At 38.7% G+C, this 26,145-nt stretch overlaps 1 protein-coding gene across 1 annotated transcript in view; it reads right to left on the reverse strand.

The window, feature by feature from the left end:
- Positions 1–26,145, reverse strand: part of Wdr70 (WD repeat domain 70) — a 213,957-nt gene that overhangs the window by 126,682 nt on the left and 61,130 nt on the right. Inside the window, exon 9 of the mRNA XM_048428883.3 lies at positions 7,424–7,500. Coding sequence (XP_048284840.3) covers positions 7,424–7,500 — 77 coding nt within the window. The remainder of the gene's footprint in view (positions 1–7,423; positions 7,501–26,145) is intronic.

Here is a 26,145-nt window from a genome sequence, read left to right on the forward strand (position 1 = left end):
GCAGCTTTCCAGAAAAAGCCTGCAAAATTCAGTGTGTTCCACACATGCTCTGAGAGGAGAGGATCACAAGTTGTGAAAAAAGCCTTCACATTCACATTAACCCATAGACCTATGCATAACCATAGACCTATGCAGCTGCTCAAGCCTCTACACATTCTCGCTCAGATCTGTGAATCAGCATCATCCTATCAGATAGAAATCTAAAACCTGACAGCAAATGACTTGCTCACAGCTACCTGCAAAGTGCTCAACATCCTCTGGTTCTAACCACTAAGTACACACTGCTTCCATGATGCCATGCCAAAACTTAGGAAATTTTAACTGTATAATTCATCTTTATAGCCTATGAAAGTTTAAAAAATATTTATAATTTACTGAATTCAATCATCAAAATCATTTATTATTGCTAATCTTCATTTCCCAAGATATGTTCCTGGGAACTCTACTCCAAGAGTACAATACAAGTTACTGGCTGTGGGAAATACAAAGAGTTGCACTGTTATGTTTAGAAAATGCTTGAGGGTGTTAGGAATATTAAATGTTTTGGATTTTGTTTGTTTGTTAATATGATTCTCTGAATCTTTCATGCATTTACTCTCGGTGTTGAACTCTTCAAATGAAGACTAGAGAATCTTTTCTCCACAGACATCTTAAACATCCTAGCAGTCTGAGACACCAGAGGAAACTCTAGTATAAAAATCCAATGTCAAAAATCACTGACAACTCAGCTCTCATTATGTATGAAGTACTGATGTGCAGGACTTAAAATATACTGAAAATATTGCCAAGAAAAAAAAAACTGACTAAGTGGAGAAAAGGTTAGCTATTAAGTCTCATGAATTCCCCTTTCTACATCTTAAAACCAGTTTTTATTGGGGGAGAAAGAAGTGGTGGTAGCATCTATATAAGCAGTTATTAAGAAAAATCCCCCATAATATTTTTATTTTGAAAGCTTCAAATAGCCTTTTTAGCTACAAATGGCACAATAACACCTACACACTCTTTCCAACAAGCAGTGCACACCGTTCAGTAGTGTGCTACATCTGTGCTCGCTCCTGCTCTAATTCTGTTGTTACGTAACTCTTGTTCATCTCATTACAGTTTGTTTCTAATCATCATCAGTGTTATACAGGAATTACCATTTTTTATAACCACAATCCTACATCAATACAACTACTTGTGTAGTTTATAGCTGGTGCAAAATGACTCAATCATAAAGTTCAATGGTTTAGAAGAGCAAGCACACATTTCTCAGGAAGCTACCAGTCCACTGAGTTGTCTCCTACTAACTGGGTTAGCATGTGCCTTCCATAGTCAGTCCTGCCAATCTAGCCCAAGCTCAAGCTTGAGTTTGGCTGACTATACACTGGTCTAGAATAACCTAAGATAAGACTGAACTCTTCACTGGATCATTCCCCTGCAGAGAGTAAACAGGACTTGATCAGAGAGCAATGCCACAGCCTAACACTGAGGAGTCTTAGCTGAGAATGCATCATTTCTATGACTCTGTTGGCTAGCTTAGACAAAAGATGTGGGGAACAGCCACCATCTCCTAATGCAAGTTGTTACACAGACATATTGACAAAAGCATGATAGAAGGAAAGACAAAAAACTAGGGTCATTTTTTTCAATCCTCTGACCCATTATTAAAATGTCTCCAAATGCTCCTCTGTCTCTTCGTCCTTTTTTTCTTTTCTTGGAAGGAAATGAAATCAAATCAAGATTCACAGGTTACATGACTGTGTAATGGCTCCCATCATCTTTACTTCACAGTCATCCCTGATCTTTTCTGTCTCTTCAAGACATTTCCTTTTTTTGTTCAGAAGCAAAATAGTCTACTCATTTCACAGTACATAAAATTAAACTTAGGGCTGGTGAGACAGCTGAGTCAGTAAAGCAGCTTGACCCCAAGCATGTCAACCTAACAGCCACTCCCAAAGTCCACGTGGTAGAAGGAGAGGACGGACTTTCTGACTTCACACATTTACACACATTAGGTAGGTGATAAAAAGACAGAAAGACAGACAGACACAGAGATACATAATATATAAATACACACATACATTATAAATAGAGATAACAGAAAGGTACATACATACATACATAATAGAGATAGATGATAGATAGATACATACATACATACATACATAACATACATTCATTCATGCATACATACATACAACGCAAGGCAATAGCGCAAGCACAAGCAAGCACATGCAAACTCACAATGAGTAAGCAAAATTGGCCAAGACAACCTGTCAGCGGACCAAAAGCATGGTAACTAATGACATGCACTCCTAGCCAATCACAATAAGCCAGCAGTGACTGCCAGTTTCAAAAGGACCAAGCAGAAACATTCCTGTGGCAGCTTAAATTTCCTAACCTCATAAAAATCTCCAACTTGTTTACAATAAAGAGTTTCTGTATTGGAATCTCCCCAAGACTGTGTCATTGCCTCTGTGACTTTTCAACCCTATACCCCACCCCCCAGAAACAGGGACAGCACAACAAACAGGCAGCAGCAACAAGACCACAAAAACTACATACATACACGCATAATAGGTAGATAGATGATACATACATATATACACACATGCATAATAGATAGAGATAGATGGCAGACAGACAGACAGACAGATAGACAGACAGACAGGAAAGGGAGAGATGACGGATAGATATTTCAAATAAAATAAAGCCTAAACATGTTTTTTACTTATAAGTAAAATCATTCTAGTTCCTCATATACTTTGCATGTTATAGATAGTAATATCTTTAAAGGACTAAATTACAATTTCCTTTTATTCTTTATTAAATCCATTTCCTCTTTCATTAATTTCCATAAAAGCAACTTATAGTAATACACACACACACACACACACACACATTTCAAAGTTCTGTATGAAATTTCCTCATGGTTTCCCTGAAAAGAGGGTAGCATGGGCAACCTTTCGACGCTGCTGCCTGCTGGTGACCGTTTAATACTGCATATGTGGCCTAACTTTGTACAGACCACTGCAGTCTGTGTTAAAAACTGAACTTTGATATTTTAAAAGAAATCTTTGGGTCTCAACTTCTCCTAAAGACTGCAGAAGTCTAGCCCTCAGCTTATAAACTGCAACTTTGCCACATCACTGGCTCCTCCTCTTTCACAAAAGCCTTGATCCACTTTGCGGCCACTGTATTTTTTCTGTACTCAGTTACTGTAAGTGTGCCACTGCCCAACTACTCTTCCATATTCTGTCCCTCTCCGGATGACTGATTGAGACAGGCATTATTACCCAGCTTAAAGGCCCTGGAATTCATAGACAAACATTTCACAGTGAGTTACTACAGAAAAATAGACAGGATTAGAAAGAAATAACAAAGACTGGGAGATGACAAAACTGCACCAAAATAAAAAAAAAAAATAGGCATTAAAATGCAAACAGTCTAAAGCTGTCTTCAAAACACAACCCACTACTTCTGCCTCAAAAAGCAATTTCCCTCAGCTAAAACTTTTACTAATTTTTCATTATAAAGGTAGAAGAAATTCACTTGCAAATTCTTAACTCCAACATTGTGCTTTCCGTTTCATAGGATTTAGTCTCCTATTAAGGCTACATAAAATGGGAAACCAAATGAACAGGAACTGTTCCAAGTGAGGAGAATATTCTGCCACAAGAAGGTAGACCAACAAAGGTGTTTCAATTTTACTTTACAGAAAAGGTAACTAGAACAGTTAAGGTGTTCTCTCTAAAATTCTGTGATTGTTACATGCATGCCACAGTGCTCGATGACAGTTACTATAACTGCTGATCTCACCAAACAAACAGAGGGAAAGCACTAAGAGGTCCATGTGCTTTATCAACAGACATCTTCCGCAAATTTCCTTAAGAACTTTTGGGTGATTCCTGCATTCATTTATTGATTGATTTACTTCATGTGTGAATGTGTGTGGATACACATGCTAAGGTAAATGTGTGGAAGTCAGAGAATAAGAGCAGTTCTTACCATGTAAGCTCCAGATATGGCTCCTACCCAAGGAACAATCTCACCAGCCTTTTGTGGTTTTTTTAAAAGAAAATAACAAAATATATAGATTCACACAGGGGGAAAAAATGTCAGTTATTTCATTTTCATCACAAAAATCATCATGAAGAACTTTGAACTCTAAGGACAGGAACTGATTTTGAAATTTCTACTTGAAATTATATTTTTAAAATGTATAGAAACATTATATGAAATGGCGGCCAAATCTAACCATTTTAGCCATGAGAATGCTTGACATATATCAACTGCAAGACAAGGAAGACTTTTAAAATTTAACTGAAAAGTTAATATTCATAGTGGGGCTGGAGAGTTGGCTCAGTTGTTGTTCTTACAGAAGACTGGAGTTTGGTTCCAAGGCCACATGGCAGCTAGCTGTAACTCCAGTTTCAGAAGATCTGACGCCCTCTTCTGGCCTCCACAGGCAGTGCACACATGTGGTGCACAAACATTCATTCAGGCAAAATACTCATGAACATAAAATAAAAACAAATAAATCTTTCCTTAAAAAGAAAGTTAATAATCATAATTCTGAAGTGGAATGGAAATTTATACACACAGAAGTGAATATCAAAGTCTTTCAGACACTGACAGAGGGGTCTTGGGTCTTTAAAATTACTTCACTATATGTACCTGAGTCTATAGAGGACACTCAATTATCAGTTATCTGTCAGTAATAAATCTTAGTGATACTTCATGCAGGCCTATACTTAAATTTTAATTAGTGAAAAGAAAACAGAATCATTCTATAGTTTTGTAGTATTCTGTCAAAAATTCAATAAAAATCTGCCTAAGAAGTCAAGAATTCTTGCCATTATTTATTTTCCATAATCCAATACTGAGTAAATAAAAAGTTCTGAATCTTTTTTCAACTGAAATCTCTAAGATAATCACAAAACAATGTGCCCAGATCTACCTTCAAATTGATGTGATCATTTAAATTAAGAATTCATTTAAATTTGGAGCCCAAAGCAAAGAAGATCCAGGGAAGGAAGCTAATCCCTGATTCCTTTGTGTCAGTATCTTAAGAGTTAACTGAACAAAGATGGATGATTACCCAATATATCTCAAAAGAAGGAAGACAGATAAAGTGATAATAGGTAGAATGGTAAGGAGTCTCAATCAAGAAACCCTGCACAATCTATTATTTGGTACAATAATAGCCCAACTTTTTCCTCCCCTGCACTAGTCTGTCATAGTTGCCATGACAAAGTGGGTTGGAGAGATGGATCAGTAGTTAAGAGTGTCTGCTGCTCTTTCAGGGAATCAGAGCTCTGGTTCTAGCACCCACACCAGGCAGCTCACAATCTATAACTCCAGTTCCAGGGTCTGATGCCCTCTTCTGATCTCTGAAAGCAGACACACACACACACACACACACACACACACACACACACACACACACACACACATATGAATAATATAAATCTTCAAAGTGTCATAGAGTAGGCTGCTTAAGGAGTAAAAATTTATTTTCTAATAGTTCCAGAGGCTAAAAGTCTTAGATGAAGGTGCTGGGAAGTTTGTTTCTCCCAAGACCCTTTCTCCTTGGCTCCTAGGTAGCTAGCTGCTTCCTCGCTGTGCCATTCCGTGGCCTTTCTCTCTGGATATGCATCCCTCACATCTTTTCTTATAAGAACACCAGCTGTGCTACATCAGCTCACATTCACAGCCTCATCACTACCTCTTTTATGACATTAACTCCAAAAACAATCACGTTCTAAAATGCTAAGAATATTGAGGAACAAATTCTATAATACATGTCCTTCCTACTTTAGACAGATTCTGTGCTAAGGACTCAAATTACATTAGTGCCAAACCCTTACCCAGTGTCATACTCTCAGACTGAAAGGTACCACGAATTACAAAATGGCTCCCATCACATGTTATCAACCCGTAAGTAAAACTGAATTTCTTTGATAACCATTATTATCTTCACTGCCATCCAATTTTCATTGTCATCTACTTCTAAGAAAATTTTATTAAATTCTGCTTTATTATGCACTTCTTATTCCAGTAAAGTTGATGAAACAAAAAAGACACTTGGCTTAATACTTCTGTGACTGGCAGGTTGATATCCATGGGAGGTCTGCCCTTTCTGAAGAGAAATGGGGGAGGAGTGGATACGAGGACCAGGGGAGGAAGTGGGAGGAGAGGAGGGCAGGGAAACTGAGATGGGGTATGATAAATAAAATAATTAGGTAACTGTCTTTTGCCTTCCTTTTCAGATTCATTTCCTATCATTCTCATCTTTCCTACCAACCTAAAAACATCAACTACGTCATCTTCTTCCCCTCAAATATGCTCTATGGTCTTCTCATCTCAGGATCTCTAAACATATATCACTTCGGCCAGGAAAGCTCCTTCCCTTGTAGCAGCCTCATTTGTATGATTTAAGTGTTAACTGAAAGGACAGTTTCTCGGGGTCAGGATGGGTTCAGTGGTAAACTCTTTGCCTGGCCCTAGGTTTAGTCCTATACCTTAAGAACAACAACAACAACGATAACTCACTCTGCATTCTGTTAATTCTTCTATATTCTCTTTTGATGTCTGTGGTGTGCATGTGTGCATGCCGGTGTGCACACCATGGTATACCTGTGGAAGTTATAGGATCACTTGAAGGAGTCTATTCTCTCACTCTGCTATGTGATCAACAAGGATCAAGTTCAGGCACCTTCACCCCTAACCCATCCATCTCTCAGCCCTCTCGAGCCATCTTTTCCTTTAGTTTAACTGTATCCTCAACAGTACTTGCAAACATAAAACTACACTGTTTAGTTTTGGGTATACCTGCACTTTTATCTTGTAACACTCACTTCCAATGGAACACAAGCCCCATAATGAGAGACTCAGTGGAGTACACTTGGTGAGCATTCTATGATTATAATGTTCCCTAGTTCAGCCCATTGCTAACCACTATTCTAAGTCAAAGGTCAAGAAAAAGGTCAAACCAGCTGTAAGCCACATGAGTTTATTGCTTACAGACTTCTTTTAAAAGTGGTAAAAGATATTCTGCTTCAAGTCTAGTGATCCTCACACAGAACTCTGGTCCAGGAAAGAAAACTGGTGCATTCCCATTTCAAATGGAAGTCAGTCTTCACTGCAGGGAATTGTTAGTCATGCTTTCAGAGCCACTTAGATTCTCTTACTAGCACCAATCTAATCCAGTGTGTCCCGTGATAAACTCCACAGGAATTTACAAAGTCTCTCATTTCCATAGCGTCCATGTTTGTTTAACTACAACTGAAGTCAAAGCAAAGTCAAGAACTGGAATACATAAACACCCGGATTTCTACTACTCTAGTTCTTACTTTACCAAGGTTGCCACGATACAACTGTTAAGAGACATTGAAAGATATGAAGGCATTTAAAAAAAAAAACTATCAACAATACTCACGCATCATTTGAGCAAGTCATAAATTCTCCTTTTATTTTGGGATGCCATGAGCCAGTATGAAGCATTGCTGTGTGACCCTTAAAGAAGAAAGAGGGGGTGTTTAACAGGTAAAACAAACTGACATCACACATTTAAAAGTAAAGCCTTTGAACACTTTTATACAAGTAAAAAGCATACTATTTTACTTATAAACTAGCATTATTTTATCCCAATCTCATCTCATAACATACTTTATTTCACTTTTATACCCCTCTCTGAGCACTCTGGGAGCTAGATGTGCTTACCTGTACCAGGCACCTAGTAAGGGGGAAGCAGAGTAAGCGGTACGTTCTCTTTAGGAAAAGATTAATGGGAAAACTCAAGGCAGACAGGTCCTTCTTTAAAGTCATGATCTTTTCTTTAATAGGAAATCATTAGTAAAACAGAGAGCATTTACAAACAAGCAAAACAAGAGATCAAAGAAGAAAATCCTTACTTCCTAAAACTATGTTAACACTGATTCTACAACCTAGCTCTAAAAATAAATATAAGAGGAAAATATTTAAAATGAGCAGGGAAATTTTCTCTACCTAACATAAAGAATAAAAAAAATAATAGAATCAAAGCAACATGATAATGGTCTAAAAATTAGTATACAATGAAAGCCACCAGAGTACACAAAATTCACATGCACACACAAACATGCCATACCACACTATTTCAGGGAACACAGTTAGGGAGACACTCATACATAGAAAGCCAGGATCAAATGAGGCAGAAAAGAGGCTAACGGTTTTTCAGTAGAGTAATGACAGTGTCTCTAACAAAGTCTAAAATAAAACTATACATTTTTTAAAAAAGAAAGAAGAGAGGTATAGAAGGAGAAAGGGAAGGAAGGAAGGAGGGAGAGAAAGAGAGAAGAAGGGAGAAAGGAAGAAAGGAAGGAAAGAAGGAAGGAAAGAAGCAAGCAAGCAAGCAGAATATACAGATTAAAAGAACCTACAAGAAAAAGTACTTCTCTAGAAGAATGAACTGGAAATTGGTACCTGGAGATCATTTCCTGTCCAAATTGTCCACAATACCTCAAATAGTATTTGGGGCCATCCTAACAATTCTGTAGAACAAACATGGACCACCAAAATGGAGACTCTTGGACTACAGTAAAGAAACATGAATTGAAGCAATACCTGTGAGGACCAGATAAAAAGATGGGGATAACCTTTCCTTTACCCGAATCTGTGACAACATTTCTAACTCTCTACTTGCCATATGGACCAGTACTTATGTCCAATAGGAAAATCCTGATTTATAGTCTCTAATTAATTTTCAATCCATTTCTCAGTTAATCAAGCTTCAAACTTAGGAGTCATCCTTAAATACTCCCATAGCCTAATTCCCTAATCTTCCAGATTCAATCAAATTCCATCTACCAACCACTCTTGCTAAGTCTATCCAAAATTCATTTCAGGTCTCTACATTTTTCTCTTACACCACTATGACTCTTCTATAAGCCAACATTATCTCATGTTTCTTCATCAGTTATTCTTTATGTTAATAGTCTCCTTACTTTAACTCTTATCTCGTGTGTTCCACACACCGTGGTAAGCCCTTTAAAAATACAGGTTTAAGATAGCTAATGAAGTCATGAGTGCCACCAGAATGCATTACATACATAAAGAACTGTCAAAGGGGATTGGAGACATGGCTTAGAGGTTAAGAGCACTGCCTGCTCTTGCAGAAGACCCAGGTTCAATTCCAAGCACCCACATGATAGCTCACAACTGTGTATAACTCCAGTTCCAGAAAATAAAAAACACACATAATTTTTTAACATTTTTTTAAAAAAAAAGAAATTGTCAAAGAATAAATTAAAGAAAATGATACAGTTCTAATGCCACTCCTCTGTATCTAGCCCTTTACTGGTTTCCAACATCTTTAAACAAGTCTAAACAAATTGCATTTCCTGCTTAATTTCTTTGCAACTCCACTGCATTCCTTCCTGCCCAACAGGCACCAGCTGTTGCCTGCCTTTTGGTTCTCTGCTACACAGAGCTCCTTCTACAGCACACTTTCCCACCTGCTGGGAGCCTCTCTTATTTTCACTTTCTTATGATAAACTTTTCATTCTTCCAGTCTCAGTTTAAGGGCTATTTGATCCACTAAGTACCCCTAGTCCTTTAAGTAAACACAGCTTAACCCACTATTCTTTTCCATAGCACCTATTTCCCTAATAATAGCAGTCATAATGTGAGATTCTTTATTCATTTATCTGGCTTTTGAAAAAAGTAAAGTTTTCATACATGAGTATTCACAAACAGATGGGACTATCGAAAATTTAATATGACTGGAAACAAATGAACCTTGCTGTGTTTCCAATAAGGAAAACTTAAAGGCAGACTCTGGACTGACATCTGGGGATTCTACATGGGACCCAACTAAGCCTTCTGAATGTGGGTGACAGTTATGTGGCTTGATCTTGTTTAAAAAAAAAAAAACAGTATTTTCCGGCATAAATAAGAATCTCAATGGACACATCTACAATGCAATCCCCAAGGCTCAGGGAAAACCACAGAATGTGGAACAGAAGAGTGTAAGAGCCAGGGCGCCAGGACAACTGTCTCTGCAAAGCAAATATGACAGGAAAGCTGCACCCCAAGAAATCTCGAAAACACGGTTGCCTAAACATGACCTGTATAAAGGCAACACCAGTGGATATGACAATATGAGTCAGAAGAAATTTCACAAGGTCCCACTCCTAGGTAAGGGCTATAGGCAATCAGAGACTGATGAGAAAGAATCAGCTTCTCTAGGGACAAGCTCCCTGATGGGGAAAGACAAACACATCCACATACAACCCTAAATAGACTCAAGTGAGGTCCAAGTACATGTGTGCATGTGGGCGAGCATATGGGTGTATGTGTGCACGCATACACGCGCATGTATTTTCATCTGTCTATGTCTATATGTGAAAAAATAAGAAAGAGGAAGAAGTCATGAAATTGAGAGAGAGTAGGGGACACTAGAGAAACTGAAAGGAGGAGAACGCAAGATGAAAATTGTGAAATATATCACTCATGTATAAAATTCTCAAAAAATAAAAAATAGAATTCAAATTGGTTTAATTTAAGAATTTAATTTAAAGAATCTCTAAATAAGCTAACAATATGGGTCCTACACTCAGTGGTGAATGGTCTTCTAAAAGACAATAGAGGACACAAAAGAAGCCTATGTGGAGGTGAAGGTTGACCCTAGAATTAATCCAGCCACAGGAATAGAGAATCACCAGAGCAAAATGAAACACGAGTCATTCCTTTGAGCAGTGGAAACCCCTTGGGAGACCACTGACCCTTTCACAGGGGGTCCCATATCAGATGTCCTGCATATCAGATATTTACATGACGGTCACCACACCATGAGGAACTGTATTAAAGGATCACAGCATGAGGAAGGTTGAGAACCACTGCCTTAGAGCCACTGTAGGGAGTGTGGTCCTACTGATACCTTTACTTATGATTTCTGGCCTCAAGAATTGTGAAGGAGTTAATCACGTTTAAAACCAACCACCATATTTGTGGTAATTAATTATAGTAGTCTGTAGAAACTAAAAAATATTCTCAATTTAAGACCAAAATTATAAGTATTGAATTCTAATTAACACATTTGTTTTCTCTTTACAGCGGTATGCATTAACAATTCTAAACTGCTTTCAATGTAATGAAGAATTAATCCAGTAAAGAATTATGCAGAGGTTGATGTGAATCAGGTTTTTTACTGTTGGTGTAAATAGCTCAAAAATGGGAATAAAAAGGCTAACAATGAACTTGGCAGTGTTTTAAACTAATCTGGAGATACGAACAGAGGCGTTTGTGCTGAGTATCTGGAAACCACGCACTCTAAGAAATTTAGCAAAGAGGTCCTGTATTCTAACAACGAATTTCCAACGAGAGGACCCAGAGCTTCCTAGAGAAATGGCTGATGATAGCGCTGCCAAAGGCACAGCGGAACCTGAAACATCTCACTTTGCCAAAAAGACAGCACTGCAAAAATGACGGGGCAGGTAAAGCGTTAAAATACAGGCTGGAGGGGCTTCAGCCTCTGGGAAAGTTACAACATCAAAAGAAATGATGACAGGAAGGGGACTGCAAACCACTGCTAATTATTTCAAATCCCAGGCATTATGGTACACACCGCTAATCTCAGCACTCAGAGTAAAGCAAAGAGAATTACCAGTTCAATGCTACACAGAAGGGGGAGAGTTTCTTACTCGTCTCCTTATAATATGATGTTAATTGATAAATATAAAATGATTTTTCAATCACCACAGAAATAATTTTTTCAGACAAGAATAATTAATAAATTTTAGAACTGGCAGAGGAAAACTTGAAGCTGAAGTTGATATTTAGAGGACCACAAACTGCAATTTACCCAATAACTACAAAGAAGAAAAAGGTAGTTATAGAAAAGACTGATATATACTGCATTAAACAAGTGACCAAAGTTCACACCATTAATAAGTACCAACAGACATTATGTACTTCCGTGATGAGACAAGGACACAGTATTATTTTGGTTATACTCCTAACACAAACCCTGACACTAGGCTGGGACTCAGATCAGTGCCTTGCTCAGCCTTCATCAGAGAAGCATCTTCTTGCAGCAGATGGTGATTATCACAGAGACCCACAGCTGCACAGGTGGAGAGAGAGACTTTGAAGCATTCGGCCCTTCCATGAGATATAAACCTCTCCACTCGAGACTCAGGAAGAGAAGGCAGGAAGACTGTGAGAGCCAGAGGTGGTGAACTCCAAGGAAACACTGTCTTTCAGACACAACAGGGCTGTAAGAATACAAAATCACAGAGACAACAAAACCTGCACTAACTAAATCTAGACAAAATCCGAGCACTGAGACGGGGAGACAGGCACAAAGTCCCACCCCTAACCAAGAAGCTATTTGCAATTAATACTTTCTGGGAAGGGAGAAATCAGTTTTCTACATTTCTATATTAATACTCCAGGGTAGGTCCCATGCCCAGGAGGAGCTGGCTAACACAAAACAAACTTGGTTTGGTTTTTTATGTGCTTCTTGTATTGTTTGTTATTTTTTACCTTTTGTTTGTTTTCTGAAAGGGAGAGAGAGCACAAAAAGTTGGGTATGGAGGTGGGAAGGATCTGGAGTAACTGGGGGAGGAGAAAGATTAGGATCTATCACATATAGCACTGGGTCATTGCTTCTGCACATAGCATCAGCCGGAGCTTACTAGACCTTTCAGCATTTGTTTCTGCCAACTTCTTACTGTAGCCTAGGTGCCCTTTCACTAGGTAACATGGTGAGGCTCTGTATATTCTTAAAACTTTTTCTAACTCATGCTATTAAGTCCTGCTAACATTTCCAAGAGTTGCATATCACTGCATTTCCATTTCATCCCTGGTGGCTAGTAGGAATTCAGAAAATACATGCTAAGAAAGCAATTAAAAGCATAAATCATTGACTAAATGAATGATAAAAAATCAAATATTTATTTACTTATTTAATAATTATTTGGTTTTTATTGCTCTAGAATTTCATACATGCATTGATGGGTTTTGATCAAATTCATCCCATTCCCTCAATTCCTCAGCAATATTCTTAATATATGCAAAATTAATACAGAAAGGGTACTGAAACCCTAGTTCCCCAGTTGATGAAAAAACTACAGTGTACTAAAAGGTTCTTAGCTCCATTTCCAGTTGGGTAGAATGCACACACGCTACCCTACTCTTTATCTGATTTTAACAAAAATCACTAAAGAGATCATAGGAAGTGGTTGTCTGAATAGCAGATAAAAGAAAAAAAGCAGAATGAGTACGGAATGCAAAACTTATAATAAAGTGGTCAGTCTCTGGGGTGATATTTACCTTCTGCATTCAATCCTAGGCTCTAGGGCCACCACAACTGACAATAAGCCAGCATGGAAAGGCATGGCCTTCCTGGTTTGGACAAGGCTGCTGTGTCTAGGTTGGAGGCTAGGGGTGAGGTAAGGAGAGATAATCATCTGTATGGCAAATCAGATCGTAATCTGAACCAGAACTTCTTCTCTTTCTTTTCCTTATCCAACCATTTTTATTCTTCTGAAAAGACACCTAATTTGCATCTACAACTATTTTTAAGACATGCAGAAAAGACAGGCAAGGCATTGGCTAAGTACTGCTGGGTGAGTTAACCAATGATAGTAGGCAGGCCCTGAAGCACCTGAGGCATTGCTGGTACATGAGCTTGAAGCTGGAATCACTAGGTTATCAATGATGAATTGTTTCTGTGGATCCTAGCTCCAAAGTAGCTCAAATTTATCTTTGTAGTTTTTAACTTGATTACTTCTTAAAGCCAATTTTCTCAGATTGCCTTCATCTATACACAGTATATAATCAAATATGACACAGTCCTCTCTATGCTAAGCTAATGCCATGATTTCTTAAGCAGCTGACAGTTCTTGGTTCTGAGGCTAAGCCTACATTCTAATTGGAAATAGCCCTGCCATCAGTGGCCTAATTATCTGAAACATTTTCACCAGTTACCAGTTTTCCTTGAAGGCATTAGCAGTGCTGATAACTGAACCTAAGACAAAACCCTCCTCTCCCTCACCCTAACCCCTCTGCATGCTAGTCGGGCACTCTACCATTGAGCTCTATCTTCAGTCTCTCTCTCTCTCTCTCTCTCTCTCTCTCTCTCTCTCTCTCTCTCTCTCTCGCTCTCTCTCGCTCTCACTCTGCATGTGTGTATCATTTTATATGAAAGATCTGAGCATCTGTGAAATTTGATTATCCAGTTGGAAAGCAGAAGTAGGTCCAATGCCCCATAAATATAAAGGGAGTATACTGTGAGAGTGTAAATGAACAGAATATAACCTTTAGCCATCATTTGCCAAAGGGAAAAAAACTATACAAAGATACATAACAAAATTCAGCAGGTGGGAGCTGGAGAGATGGCTCAGTGATTAAGAGCACCCATCACTCTTTCATTTGGATTTGGTTCCAAGCATCTATATTTGGGTTCACAAATATCCATAACTCCAGTTCCAGGGAATGTGAGGCCCTAGACACATATGTAGTACACATAAATACATGTAGGCAAAACACTCATATACAAAAAATAAATATATAAATCTAAAAAGGAAACTTAGAACCAATAAGTAAGAATAAACTGAAAAATATTCAAAAAATTCCAAAGAAATTTAAAAGAGGAAAAGGCATTTGAGTATCGGCTCAGTCAGGGAAGTGGGTAGCTTGCAAGCACAGAACCTGGGCGTGGGCCTCAGAACACAGAAAACACAGGCATGTGGAGAGGTCTCAGAAGTCCCCAGATGAACACAGGTTATCGCCATTGCCCTCAGTTTCCCAGCAGAACTAGATGGTAAGAAACTGTCACTGAAGAGACTACACACTTTGGTGTAGGATACAGGAATGCAGGAAAGACTGAGCTGGAAGCTCCCTCCCTGCTGGCTAGGATGTATAGTGCCAGAAAGGGCTGTGGAGAAAACTCTAGTCTGACCATAACCCTGAGCTCTGAGAAAACTTGTCTCAAAAAGTAAGAGGGAGAAGCAACTGAAGAGGATATTACTGTTGTCAAACTTCTGGACCCCACACATGCTTGCATGGGAATGTGTGTGCTCCTGTTCTACACACACACACACACACACACACACACACACACACACAAGAATGACAAAGAGATTTTTCAATATCATTGGTCATTACAAACTTTTTTTTTGAAATGGAAATGAAATCCATTAAACATCTACTATGATGACTAAAATCAGATCAGCATCCCTAACTGCTAGAGGTTACAAAATAAAAAACAGGTTCATCCAAAGTCTACACACAAATGTTTAGAACAGCCTTGTTCATATAACTGTGTTGTCGGAACAGTCAATAATGCGCTTGTAGGGTAAGAAGGAGAGAAGTCAAGGTCAAGGAAAACTCAAGTGCTTTTTTGCTTCAACAACTATTGAATGGTGATACCACTGCTGAGATAATAAAAACAGCCACAGAAACACAAATTTGCGAGAAAAAGGCAGTTTCTTTTTTCCTGTTATGCTGGGGGCTGTCATTCATCCACTGAGTCTGTCAGTCAGAGAGTAAGAGAAGACACAGTGCATCTCTAAGACATCAGTGTCGACAGGGTCTTTAAAGCTGTCTGACCAGATGAGAGCAGTAAGAAAGCAAGTAGAGATACTAGACAAGGCTCAGCAATAAGTCTGGGACACTGCAAAATTTAGAGATTAAAATGGAAAAGAATGAAGAGGAACACTTGATGAAGCAGGAAGAAATCCAAATCGGTACATTGCTAGTCAAGGAAAGATGGTTTTTGGAGGCAAAAACATACTAATCAGAGTTAGTTCTTACAGTACTGGGTAAGATAAAACAGGTGGCAGGAATACATAAGTGATTTAAGCACAACTAAGGGAATGAAAAATAATAAGAGATAAGTTCATTCAAATATATAGGCTCATTAGGTATCTAATTAATCTTTATAAAATGGAAATAATCTGCCAATTATTTAAGGAGAGAAAAGAATTTTTCAATGACTTGTAGTTAGTTGGTATCTGATCTAATTTGGTTCCATTAAATATCTAACTTTGGGCCAGGAACAGCTTTCAAATTATGATAAAAGAAAAAAACCTAACAACTCAAGATGGACTCAGCCTTTAAGAACTGAGATACTGAACTACCTTGACTTTCCCAGTCTGGCACATTGCTCTACATCCCATTCTTCTGCTGTTCAAACAAGTCCATTGGGTTCACGCATGCCAAGTATATTAACCCCAGCCCACATGGACCCCATGAGAGCTATGAATGTGGCTCAACATAAAACCATATACCTATTTAAAACACTATGAGATAGGTTTTGTAATCTATTTTTGTAGCTCAATTTGCAGATCTGAGAGTGAACTCTGAAGACAACTTTGAATCAAAAGATTGAACTGGCCTGATCCAACCAAAGAGCTGCCTGATGTCAAAATCCAAGGCATAGCTGGTTTCCTGCCCAGTGAGCTCTATTTCCATACTCCCAGACTCAGGGATTCTACAGACAGCTCCTACTTAACCATCTAAACACTTAAATTGCCTTTTCTTATTCAAACAGCAACCCAACAGCTTATCCAATCCATTCAGATATTCAAAACAGACCCCTCAAAAAACTGATAATTTACTGATAATTGTTGATTAGAGTTGAAATATCATCTTAGAATAATAAAAAAAATAAACCAAGAGAAAACAGCATCCAGAAGATGTTAACACAAGAAGGAAGGAACACCTTAGCTGTTGAGTAGTCAGGACAAGAACACAAATAAATACGCTACATTGAGAAAGCTCCAAAGACTGAATGTTATTTCTTGTTTGTAAAGACAGAAACATGACAAAGGCAAAGGGAATGTTAAGTGCTCCTGTGTTCAAACAGAGACCAAAATTAGTCATAACAAAATGAAGTTCAACTAAGGATTCTTAACTGGATCTAAACAGATTCAGTACCACAGCAAACATTAGGGGAAGAATTCTAAAGTGACACCTAAGAACCACTAATGACTAAACACCTTTTCATCAAATAAATTAGCTTTTGTCTTTCCCTCTTCAGCTAAGCAATGGGTGTTGGAGGTGGCAAGAATATTCCTTTACTGGACTTTAACAACAAATTGCACAGAAGAATTAAGAAACTTTCTGTCTTATATTCTGCTTTGTATAGAGAATGCTACATATCCATGACCAATGCTGCATTTTGTATCGCCTACACGTACATCTATCTACACACACACACATACACACACACACACACACACACACACACACACACACAGCTGATCTATACTAATCTAGCCATTCTTGTGGCTGCTCCAAGGATAACAACCATAAAGCAACACCCTGCAGAAGTACTATTTGCTGTCAGAGAATAATAGCCTCGGGATCCACAAAATAAAAGTGTCCCTGTCACTGACATGGTGAGCTAATAGCTTGCTCCTGGGAAGAGATAAAATGCAGCAAGGAAGATGTACTGAAAGTACCCTGAAGTTCTTTTTTTTTTTTTCAAGATTCAAAAGATTTATTTGGAAAAATCAGCACAGAACAAAGGGATCCTTAATAACCTTTCTCGGGATATATGAATAGTCAGAATCTATATGAAATGTAAACAACAACTCCAATTTTACACAGTACGTATGGTTTATATAATCTGAAACCCCATGCCACCCACCCATAAATACACTACAACACTATACTATTGATCCCCACTGACATCAGCTTTCACTATCCTGAAGTTCTTAAGCACAGTTTCTCAGTCTTAGTAATCACCACAGATGAAATCTGTGTAAGAACATTCTGTTGAGTGTGTTCAGAACTTTAATTTGGGAGTTGGAATACTTTTTCTCTAAAGAATCAGACAATAAGTATTCTAAGCGTTAGAGCTCACCTTCTCTAAACAACATCTCAATTTTACCATTGGAATCCAAAAGGAACTACAAATAATAACTAATAGACAAGGGTGTCTTCCAATAAAACTTAGAGTTACAAAGACAGGCTCGAGGCGAGATTTGGCACACAGGTCATCCCTTACAAACTCAACCCTTGTAATCAACCACACACAGTCATTTCTTTCCATGAATCAAATACTCTAAAGTTCATGACCTTCAAACATCTGAGAGACATAAACACCCATCTGAATGCATCACAGAGTATGCATTCACTCTTCCTTGGCTTATACCACACCAGTAACCTAAGATACTCCAGCAACACTAACGATGGCTTATTCTGTAGTAGCCACAAATGGCTCCTCTTCTGAAACCATAAACTCCTAACATTTGTTGATTTGACAAATATGTAGTAAGTTCTATATAGTCCACTTATTATCCACATAATAGTCTTTCAATTTTTTAACTCTTCTATTTTCTACATCTTAAACATCAATGTAATCTTAAGTGTTCTCTTTTGTTGGGCCTACAATAAAGAACTTCATTCTGGAACAATTTCCCCTACCCCTGAGTCAGAATATTTTATTCAAAACCCAGAAACATAAATAAAACTCAAGAATATTATATGAGAAAACAAACAGAAATAAATAATGGGGAAGGGATGTATGTGACGGTCAGAAGTCAGTACCAAGTGTCACTCTTAATTGCTTATTTCTTAAGACAGGGTCTCACTGAACCTGAAAGTCACCGATTCAGCTAGCATGGCTAGTCAGTGAGCTCCAGGAATCTGCCTGGTCTGCCTCCCAAGCACTGAGATCAGAAGAAAGTGTGGCTATGGAAGACTTTAATATGGGTACTTGGGATCTGAACTCGGGTTCTCATGCTTGCCAGCAAGTACTTTACCCACTGATCCATCCCCCAAGCCCTGCAATTCTAAGTCCTTATGATAATACTGAAAGCACACCCTGATAAATTCCAACACAAATCGAGAAAATTGCTCTGCCAGAAGTAGATGGTGGCACTTGCCATTTCCAATCTGAGGCTAATGCTATGTGTAGGTTTATTTTCAGATGAACCTATTTCTAACCTTCCCATTACTAATATAAAAATATTCTCTTTATTACTAATCTTTTCTTTTAGGTTTAATCACAATCAGCCCAAACCCAAAATAAATCACAGAGAAACTATATCATTTGCAATACTGTTTGGCATATTAGCTCACGCTTCTTATTGGCTAGCTCTTATATCTTAAATTAATCCATTTCTATTAACCTATGTATCATCACATGATTGTGGCCTACTGGTAAGGTTTCACCCAGTGTCTGTCTCCTGCAGTGGTTACTGTGGTTTCTTTCTCCCAGCATTCAGTTTAGTTTTCCCTTAGCTCTATTCTGTCCTGCCACAGGCCAAAGCAGTTTCTTTATTAATTAACCAATAAAAGCAACACATATACAAAAAGGCTTCCTACACCACTTATCACTTCTTTAAAGACCTTCCTCATTACTCAATGTTTGGAGTTTTTGTTGTGTTTTTGTTGTTGTTGTTGTTGTTTTGTTGCAGAATTGTATTAGTTTTCAATTGCTCTGTAACATATGCCACAAATTTAGGGGCTTATTAGACCCCTCATTTATTACTTTGTATTTCACAATGTGGCTGGACTCTCTTCAGTGTTTCACAGATTGAAATAAGGATTCCAAGAGGATTACATTCCTTTCTTGGAGCTATGAAGAAGAATCTGCTTCCAAGTACATTCAAGTGTTGGCAGAATAGAAGTCCTTGTGGTTAAAGGAATCAGATTCTCCCTCCTTTGCTGTTTATATACTGGGAGAGACGAGTGCTACTCTTAGCTACTAGAATACATATCTGTTTCTTGCTGTGTACCCCCAAGGCCAGGAAATAAAAATCTTTCTCATATTGAAAGCCACTCAACATATTGAAAGATGTTTACAAAACAATCTTATCAATACTTTCTGTTGAAAAAGCCGCGAATCAATATCTTGAAACTTCGAGATGTTACCTGATGTCACTGCACCTATCATCAAAGAGTTCACTGTACGGCTGAGTACTCAAAACTCCTGATCTGCCAGGGATCCACAGCCACACCTTTGCTGTTTTTCTTCCTCCACGCACACACACACTTTTGGAAGTGATTTCTTAGAATCCTTTCCACCTAGATGTACTAAACATAAAATTACCGGGTCTAGTCTTTTAGCAAAGCTTTCCTTAATTTATCTTTCTCTTGAGATTTCATGTAAGCAACAGAAAGAAAAAAACACCAACCACTTCCATTTTGCAAAGAAACATCTTCAGTCACGGACCAACACTCCACATCAAATCCAACCCACACATGGAATCTTTTTGCCAGGAATCTCAATGTACACCTGTCTGTCTGTCTGTCTATTTTGAAAAGCAGTCTTGCTATGTAGCCTAGGCAAGCCAACTCACAATCCTGCCATCTCAGCCTTTCAAATAGTTGGACTAACAGGAATGCACCACCACACCAGGCTTTAGAAATCAATTTTAAGTGTTCTTCTGGGTAGGCTAAATCCAAAAACCATAGTCTTTCTTTCCTAGAGTCCTGTGTCATATAACCTAATCAGAGTAATCATCCTTTTACACTCAAGAGTTCCTATCTACAATCAAGAGAAGTGAAGATTCCTGGGAGACACTGAGAACTCCCCCTACAACAAAAGCTATAGATATAGCAATTGCAAAATTACGTTCTATGTATAACAGCACTGAACAGATGCATATATACTTACGATGTTGGGAGCCAAACTTATTATTGCTTGAAAAATAAATTATAAATTATTGAACTAAGAAAGACTGTGAGATTTGATTAGAATTAGAATTTATAGTTTTTAAATATATTTTATTTTGTTTGTCTCCCTCCTTGGTCTGTCTTCTGAATATAAAAGAAATGACAATCCAGTGATAATGAATACATCTAGTACCCAGATCTTGATTTCTAAAAGGGCTTCCTTATCAAAAGCAGCCATGGGGGTAGGGAGAACACTGGAAGGATGGCTCAACAGTTACAAGCACTTCTGGGGTTCTAGCCCCAGCAACATGAAGTCTCACAAACTGAAGTCTGCAACTCCAGTTCCAGGAGATCTGATGCCCCTTTTTCAGCCTCTGTGAGCACAAGGCACACACATGGTGCACAGACAAACATATAAGCAATAAAAATTAATTAAAATAAATTGATAAATAAAAGTCATGGATACTGGGCTGGTGGTGCACACTTTTAACCCCAGTACTTGGTGGGGAAAGACAGGTGGATCTCTATGAGTTTGAGGCCAGCCTGGTATATAGTGAGCTTCCAAAACAGTCAGGGCTACATAGTGAGATGCTATTTCTCTTAAAAAAAAAAAATAACAAAACAAACAAGCAGTAGCCTTAGGATGGGTCCCCAAAGAAATAGAGAATATCAGAACAGGAAAAGTACAAAATGAAACCGGAACACTGTTGTACCAGAGAGTACGAAAGTAGTTCCGAGTCCCCAGAATGATACAGATACATCAAAAGGTAAGAATCTAACAATAAGGAATTTCTATTATAATAGATAAAAAAGCTTTGGCGCACAAAATGAAAAGAACTGTAACATATATCAAATGACTGTGTGTAATTTTTAAGAGTTTTGAGAGGTGAGAGTGGTACAAACCTTTGATCCCAGCACTCCAGAGGCAGAGGCGGGCAAATCTCTGAGTTCAAAGTCAGCATGGGCTACACAGAGAAATGCTATCTCAAAAACACAATTTAAAAACAAAACAAAACAAAAATAAAACCCACAGAGTTTTATCTATAACTAAAGCCATAGTTGGGGATAGTGCCACCGTTTGAGGCAGAATGCCTGCCTAGCACATACAAGGTCCAGATTTGATCCCCAGAATCACAAAAAGAAAAAAAATTAATTTAAACTGCTTAAGGAAATAAAAATATAGCTAGAATTTACAGTTATTTTAATGAATATTAAAAATTTTATATTTTATGGAAAAGAATTTACTACTAAAAAGACATGACTAATGTATTTGCTCTCCAAATAGTAAGGGTAATTATTTGAAATGGCTGGATATCAAGGATGACTGCCTGTGTATTTGAAACCCCTTTGATAGTTCAGCTAGTAGATCAGAGAACTGTAGGGAAAAAAATCAAAATAATAAAAATAAGACATTCCTCCTCTAAGGTTATTATGTCTCTTCTGCTCTCCACAACGGAAGTTCACTTGTGAAAAGACAATCTCCCCCTAAAAGTTCTAAGACCTTAGGATCCCTGAACCAGTCCTCTTCAGTTTAGCTATATAATTAAAAAGTAAATGGCATAGCATTGCTTTTCTGTTGAAAGGGATTGAAGGCAATAATGGAAAGAAGAGAGACCATGGATGAATTCATAAAAGAAAATTAATGATGAGATTATATGACTATTACAGTAAGTATTCACTTATTAAAGACATACTAAAACACCCTTGAATTTAACTTCATAAAAAGTTTATTGGTTAAGAAGTTCTGATTTATTGAATTATATTGGCTTAACAGTGATACATTTCTAGGCTCTACACCAAGAAGTCCCATTTCAACCCAAGGACAACGTGTTTTGAAAAGTTGAAAATACTCCGTGACTGTGAGAAATGTGCCTGAATGCTGGCTTCGGACGAATGCATTTCATCATTCTGTGACCACAGCAGTTAGAAGGTGGTTCCTGCTTACTGCTGCCCTGCTCTCTAACTACCTAAACCTGCACAAGTAATGCCCCATTTTCCTAGACAAACAGCAAATGGATCTCAAAACTCAAAAACCTGACTGTTTCCAAGACAGGGTCTCTCTCTGTAGTCCAGCCAGCCCAAACTCATCTTCCTCCAGGTGCTGAGCTTGCAGGCACACACCAACACAGAGCCTGATTTTCAGAAAGTATCTCATGGGGAAATCCAACACATGACAGACATGAGCCTCTCCCCCCCCCACCTACACCCCAAGCCCCTCGTTATAGGCTTCTATCCTGCAGGCATGAGATGGTTGCTGCCCTCTTGAAATCAGATACCTGTGGTTACCCACATACAACCTCACAAGATTGGGCCCAGTAACATTCTCTCACGGAGGGGAGTAAGGAAGGATTCCTGGGGCAACAGACTCTAAATGAAGCCTCTACCATTCCTGAGGATATGTGAGTGGTTCACAGTTTCTGGGGAGGGGGAGCTTTTCTCTGATTGTTTAGCCTCTGGTAAACTGCCCTCTGGTAAATCCTATAACCTCTCACCTAGGCCCCAATAAAACCCACTGGTTCACCAAGCTAGATTTGGGTGGAATCTTTTCTTTGGTCTGTCCTTGGTGTCCTATCTGTAGAGGGAGTCACTGATTCACATCTTCACAGGTTACGTTCATATAACACTTCTAAGCAATCTACTTCAGCCCCTGCGGTACCTGCAAATAACTTCTAAAACTGTAGAACACATAAAACATGACTCCAAGACTTAAGTGAGATAAACGTCCTGGCATCAGAAGTGTTTTCCAGACTCCTGAGACAAAACAGGCACTAAAACTAAAATTTTAACAGTAGCTTTATTTGAGTAGAATAATAAATACTTTGGGGTTTTTCCCATTTTTCTATAGTCAATAGGAATTACTATTTGACAGTCATTGAACTTTATTCATAAAGTTACAAACGCAATTACTGTCCCTCTCTAAAGCATTGTTAGAGTAGTTCCAGGGGGGAAGTAATTATGCACCCCTATATATATTGTTTGTTTGCTTAAGATACAGGTTCCCTATATAGCCCGAGCTGGCCTGAAGCACAACTATGTAAAGCAGGCTGTACTCAAACTTGCTGTACTGCTTCTAGGCTTAGTTTCCCAAGCCATGTGGTATGCTGAAAGTAGTTTTAAAGTATATAGATATAGATATACAATTTATATGTGAATAAGCACATAGAATGATATAAAGAATCGCAAAAATAAAAAGGCTGTGTATGCCTATAATTCCACCTCCCAGGAGGCTGAGAAAGAAGGATTGCTATGACTTTGAGGCCTGTGGGAACTACAGAGTGAGACCCTCTCTTAAAAGACAAACAAATATTGCCATTGAGATGGCTCAGCACATAAGAGTGCCTAACGCTGTGAGATTGTTGATCCCCATACATGGAAAAGAACCAATTCCCAAAATTTGCCCTTTGACCTCTACACATACGCAGTAATACCACTGTGCCCACAGACTTCATATTCTCTCTCTCTCTCTCTCTCTCTCTCTCATATACACATAAATAATTAAAATACAATAAAAACTTTAAAAAACAAAAAAACATTTAAGAAAATAAAAATATGACCAATTCCCTCCCTAAAAAGCTTATCCCTGGAAAAACTTCACCCCTAAGAAGTCCTATATAAGTCCCCCTGCCTGTTCAGTTGCCAGCTGTTTTTCTCTACCCTGGCAGAGGCTCTCCTAAATTCCTCCTTCCCAAATAAATTTCTTGAAAGAGTTTTGGGCGAAGACCTTTTGCCACTGTGGAGCAAAATCTCTGCTGAGAAGTTCCCTTGGAGGAGTTGAGCAGAGTGAACTGACACCTCGGCTGGGAACCTCCCTCAGGGGAGCAGAGCAGAGTCTCCCTGGAGCCTGAGCAGACTGCTACATGTCTGCAGAGGTTTCCCCTGAGCAGAGTGAAAAAGAAGAAGTAACAACCTTGGGCGGAGCTGAGAAGAAATGGATCCCTCTGTTGGAAAACTCCCTTGGGAACAGAGCAGAGCTCAGCTATAAAGGCTCTCTCTCCAGGAGCAGCAGGATTGCCACATCCTGTAGTAGACCATCCCCCACTGGACCCCAGCATCGGTATACTCTGGCTTCTCAACAAGTCAGGATACCTTTTTTGTCACAGCTGTAGGTATAGCCTGGCTTCCCAACAAGTCAAGATACCTTTCCCCCGGAGCTGTAACACTTGGAGTCAGAATGGCTAAGATCAAAAACACAAGTGACAGCTCATGCTGGAGAGGATATGGAGCAAGAGAAACACTCCTCCATTGCTGGTGGAAGTGTGAACTTGTACAGCCACTTTGGAAATCAACATAGTGGTTTCCCAGAAAAGCGGGAATCGATCTACCTCAACACCCAAAGGATGTGCCATCACTCCACAAGGACACTTGCTTAGCTATGTTCATAGCAGCTTTGTGGACAACAGTCAAAAACTGAAAACAACCTAGATACTCCTCAACAAAAGAATAGATAAAGAAAATGTGGTACGTTTACAAGTGCAATATTACTCAGCTATTAAAAACAATAACATCATGAAAACTGCAGACAAATGGATGCAATCAGGGAAAAAAAAAAACATCCAGAGTGAGGTAACCCATACCCAGAAAGACAAATACGGTATCTACTCACTTATAAGTGGATACTAGATGTAAAGCAAAGAATAATCATGCTACAATCCACAGACCCAGAGAAGCTAAGTAACAAAGAGGACCCAAAATGGGGGAAGGGGAGATGGATCTCAGTGGGAATGGAAAATATAATAGAATGTGCTGGGGTAAAGGTGGCAGAGAACTTGAGAGAGTGGCCAACCAATGACTGGTCCAGCTCAAGAACCATGAAAGGGAATCAACCCATGACACTGCCTGGAGGGCCAGGACCCAGAGGCTGGATGGTCCAGAGACCAAAGATTGAATCAACTATGACCAGCATTGGGGGGGGGGTCGTCAATAAAATGATTCCTAATGATATTCTGCTACACTTGTAGCCCAGAGTCTAGCATAATCATAGACTTAATCTAGCAACTGATGGGAGAAGATAGAAGATGCAGAGACCCACAGCCGAACATTAGGCAGAGCTCAGGGAATCCTGCAGAAGAGGGGGAGAAAAGATTTTAGGAGACAGAGGGGTCAAGGACACCACAGGAAAACTCACAGAATTAACTAACCAGGGCTCATAGCAGCTCACATAAACTGAACTCACAATCAGGGAGCCTGTATAGGTCTGGCATAGGCCCTCTGCATATAAGTCATGGTTGTTTAGTTTGGTATTCTTATTAGCTGCTCCAACAAAAACACAGGCAACAGATAATCTCACACCAGCAAACCCCAAAGAAGGGAAACACACACACTACCAACAACAACAAAGAAAAAAACAAAAAATAACAGGAATTAAAAATCCCTGGTCATTAATATCCCTTCCTATCAATGGACTCAATTCGCCTATAAAATGACACTGGCTAACAGAATGGACACTAAAACAGGCTCTGTCTTGCTGAATACAAAAAACACATCTCACCATTAACAACAGGCATTACCTCAGAGTAAAGGGTTGGGAAAAGACTTTCTAATCAAACA

This window comes from Myodes glareolus, chromosome 15 (genome assembly GCF_982192425.1).
Source record: "Myodes glareolus chromosome 15, mMyoGla1.1, whole genome shotgun sequence".
Taxonomy (NCBI): Eukaryota; Metazoa; Chordata; class Mammalia; order Rodentia; family Cricetidae; genus Myodes; species Myodes glareolus.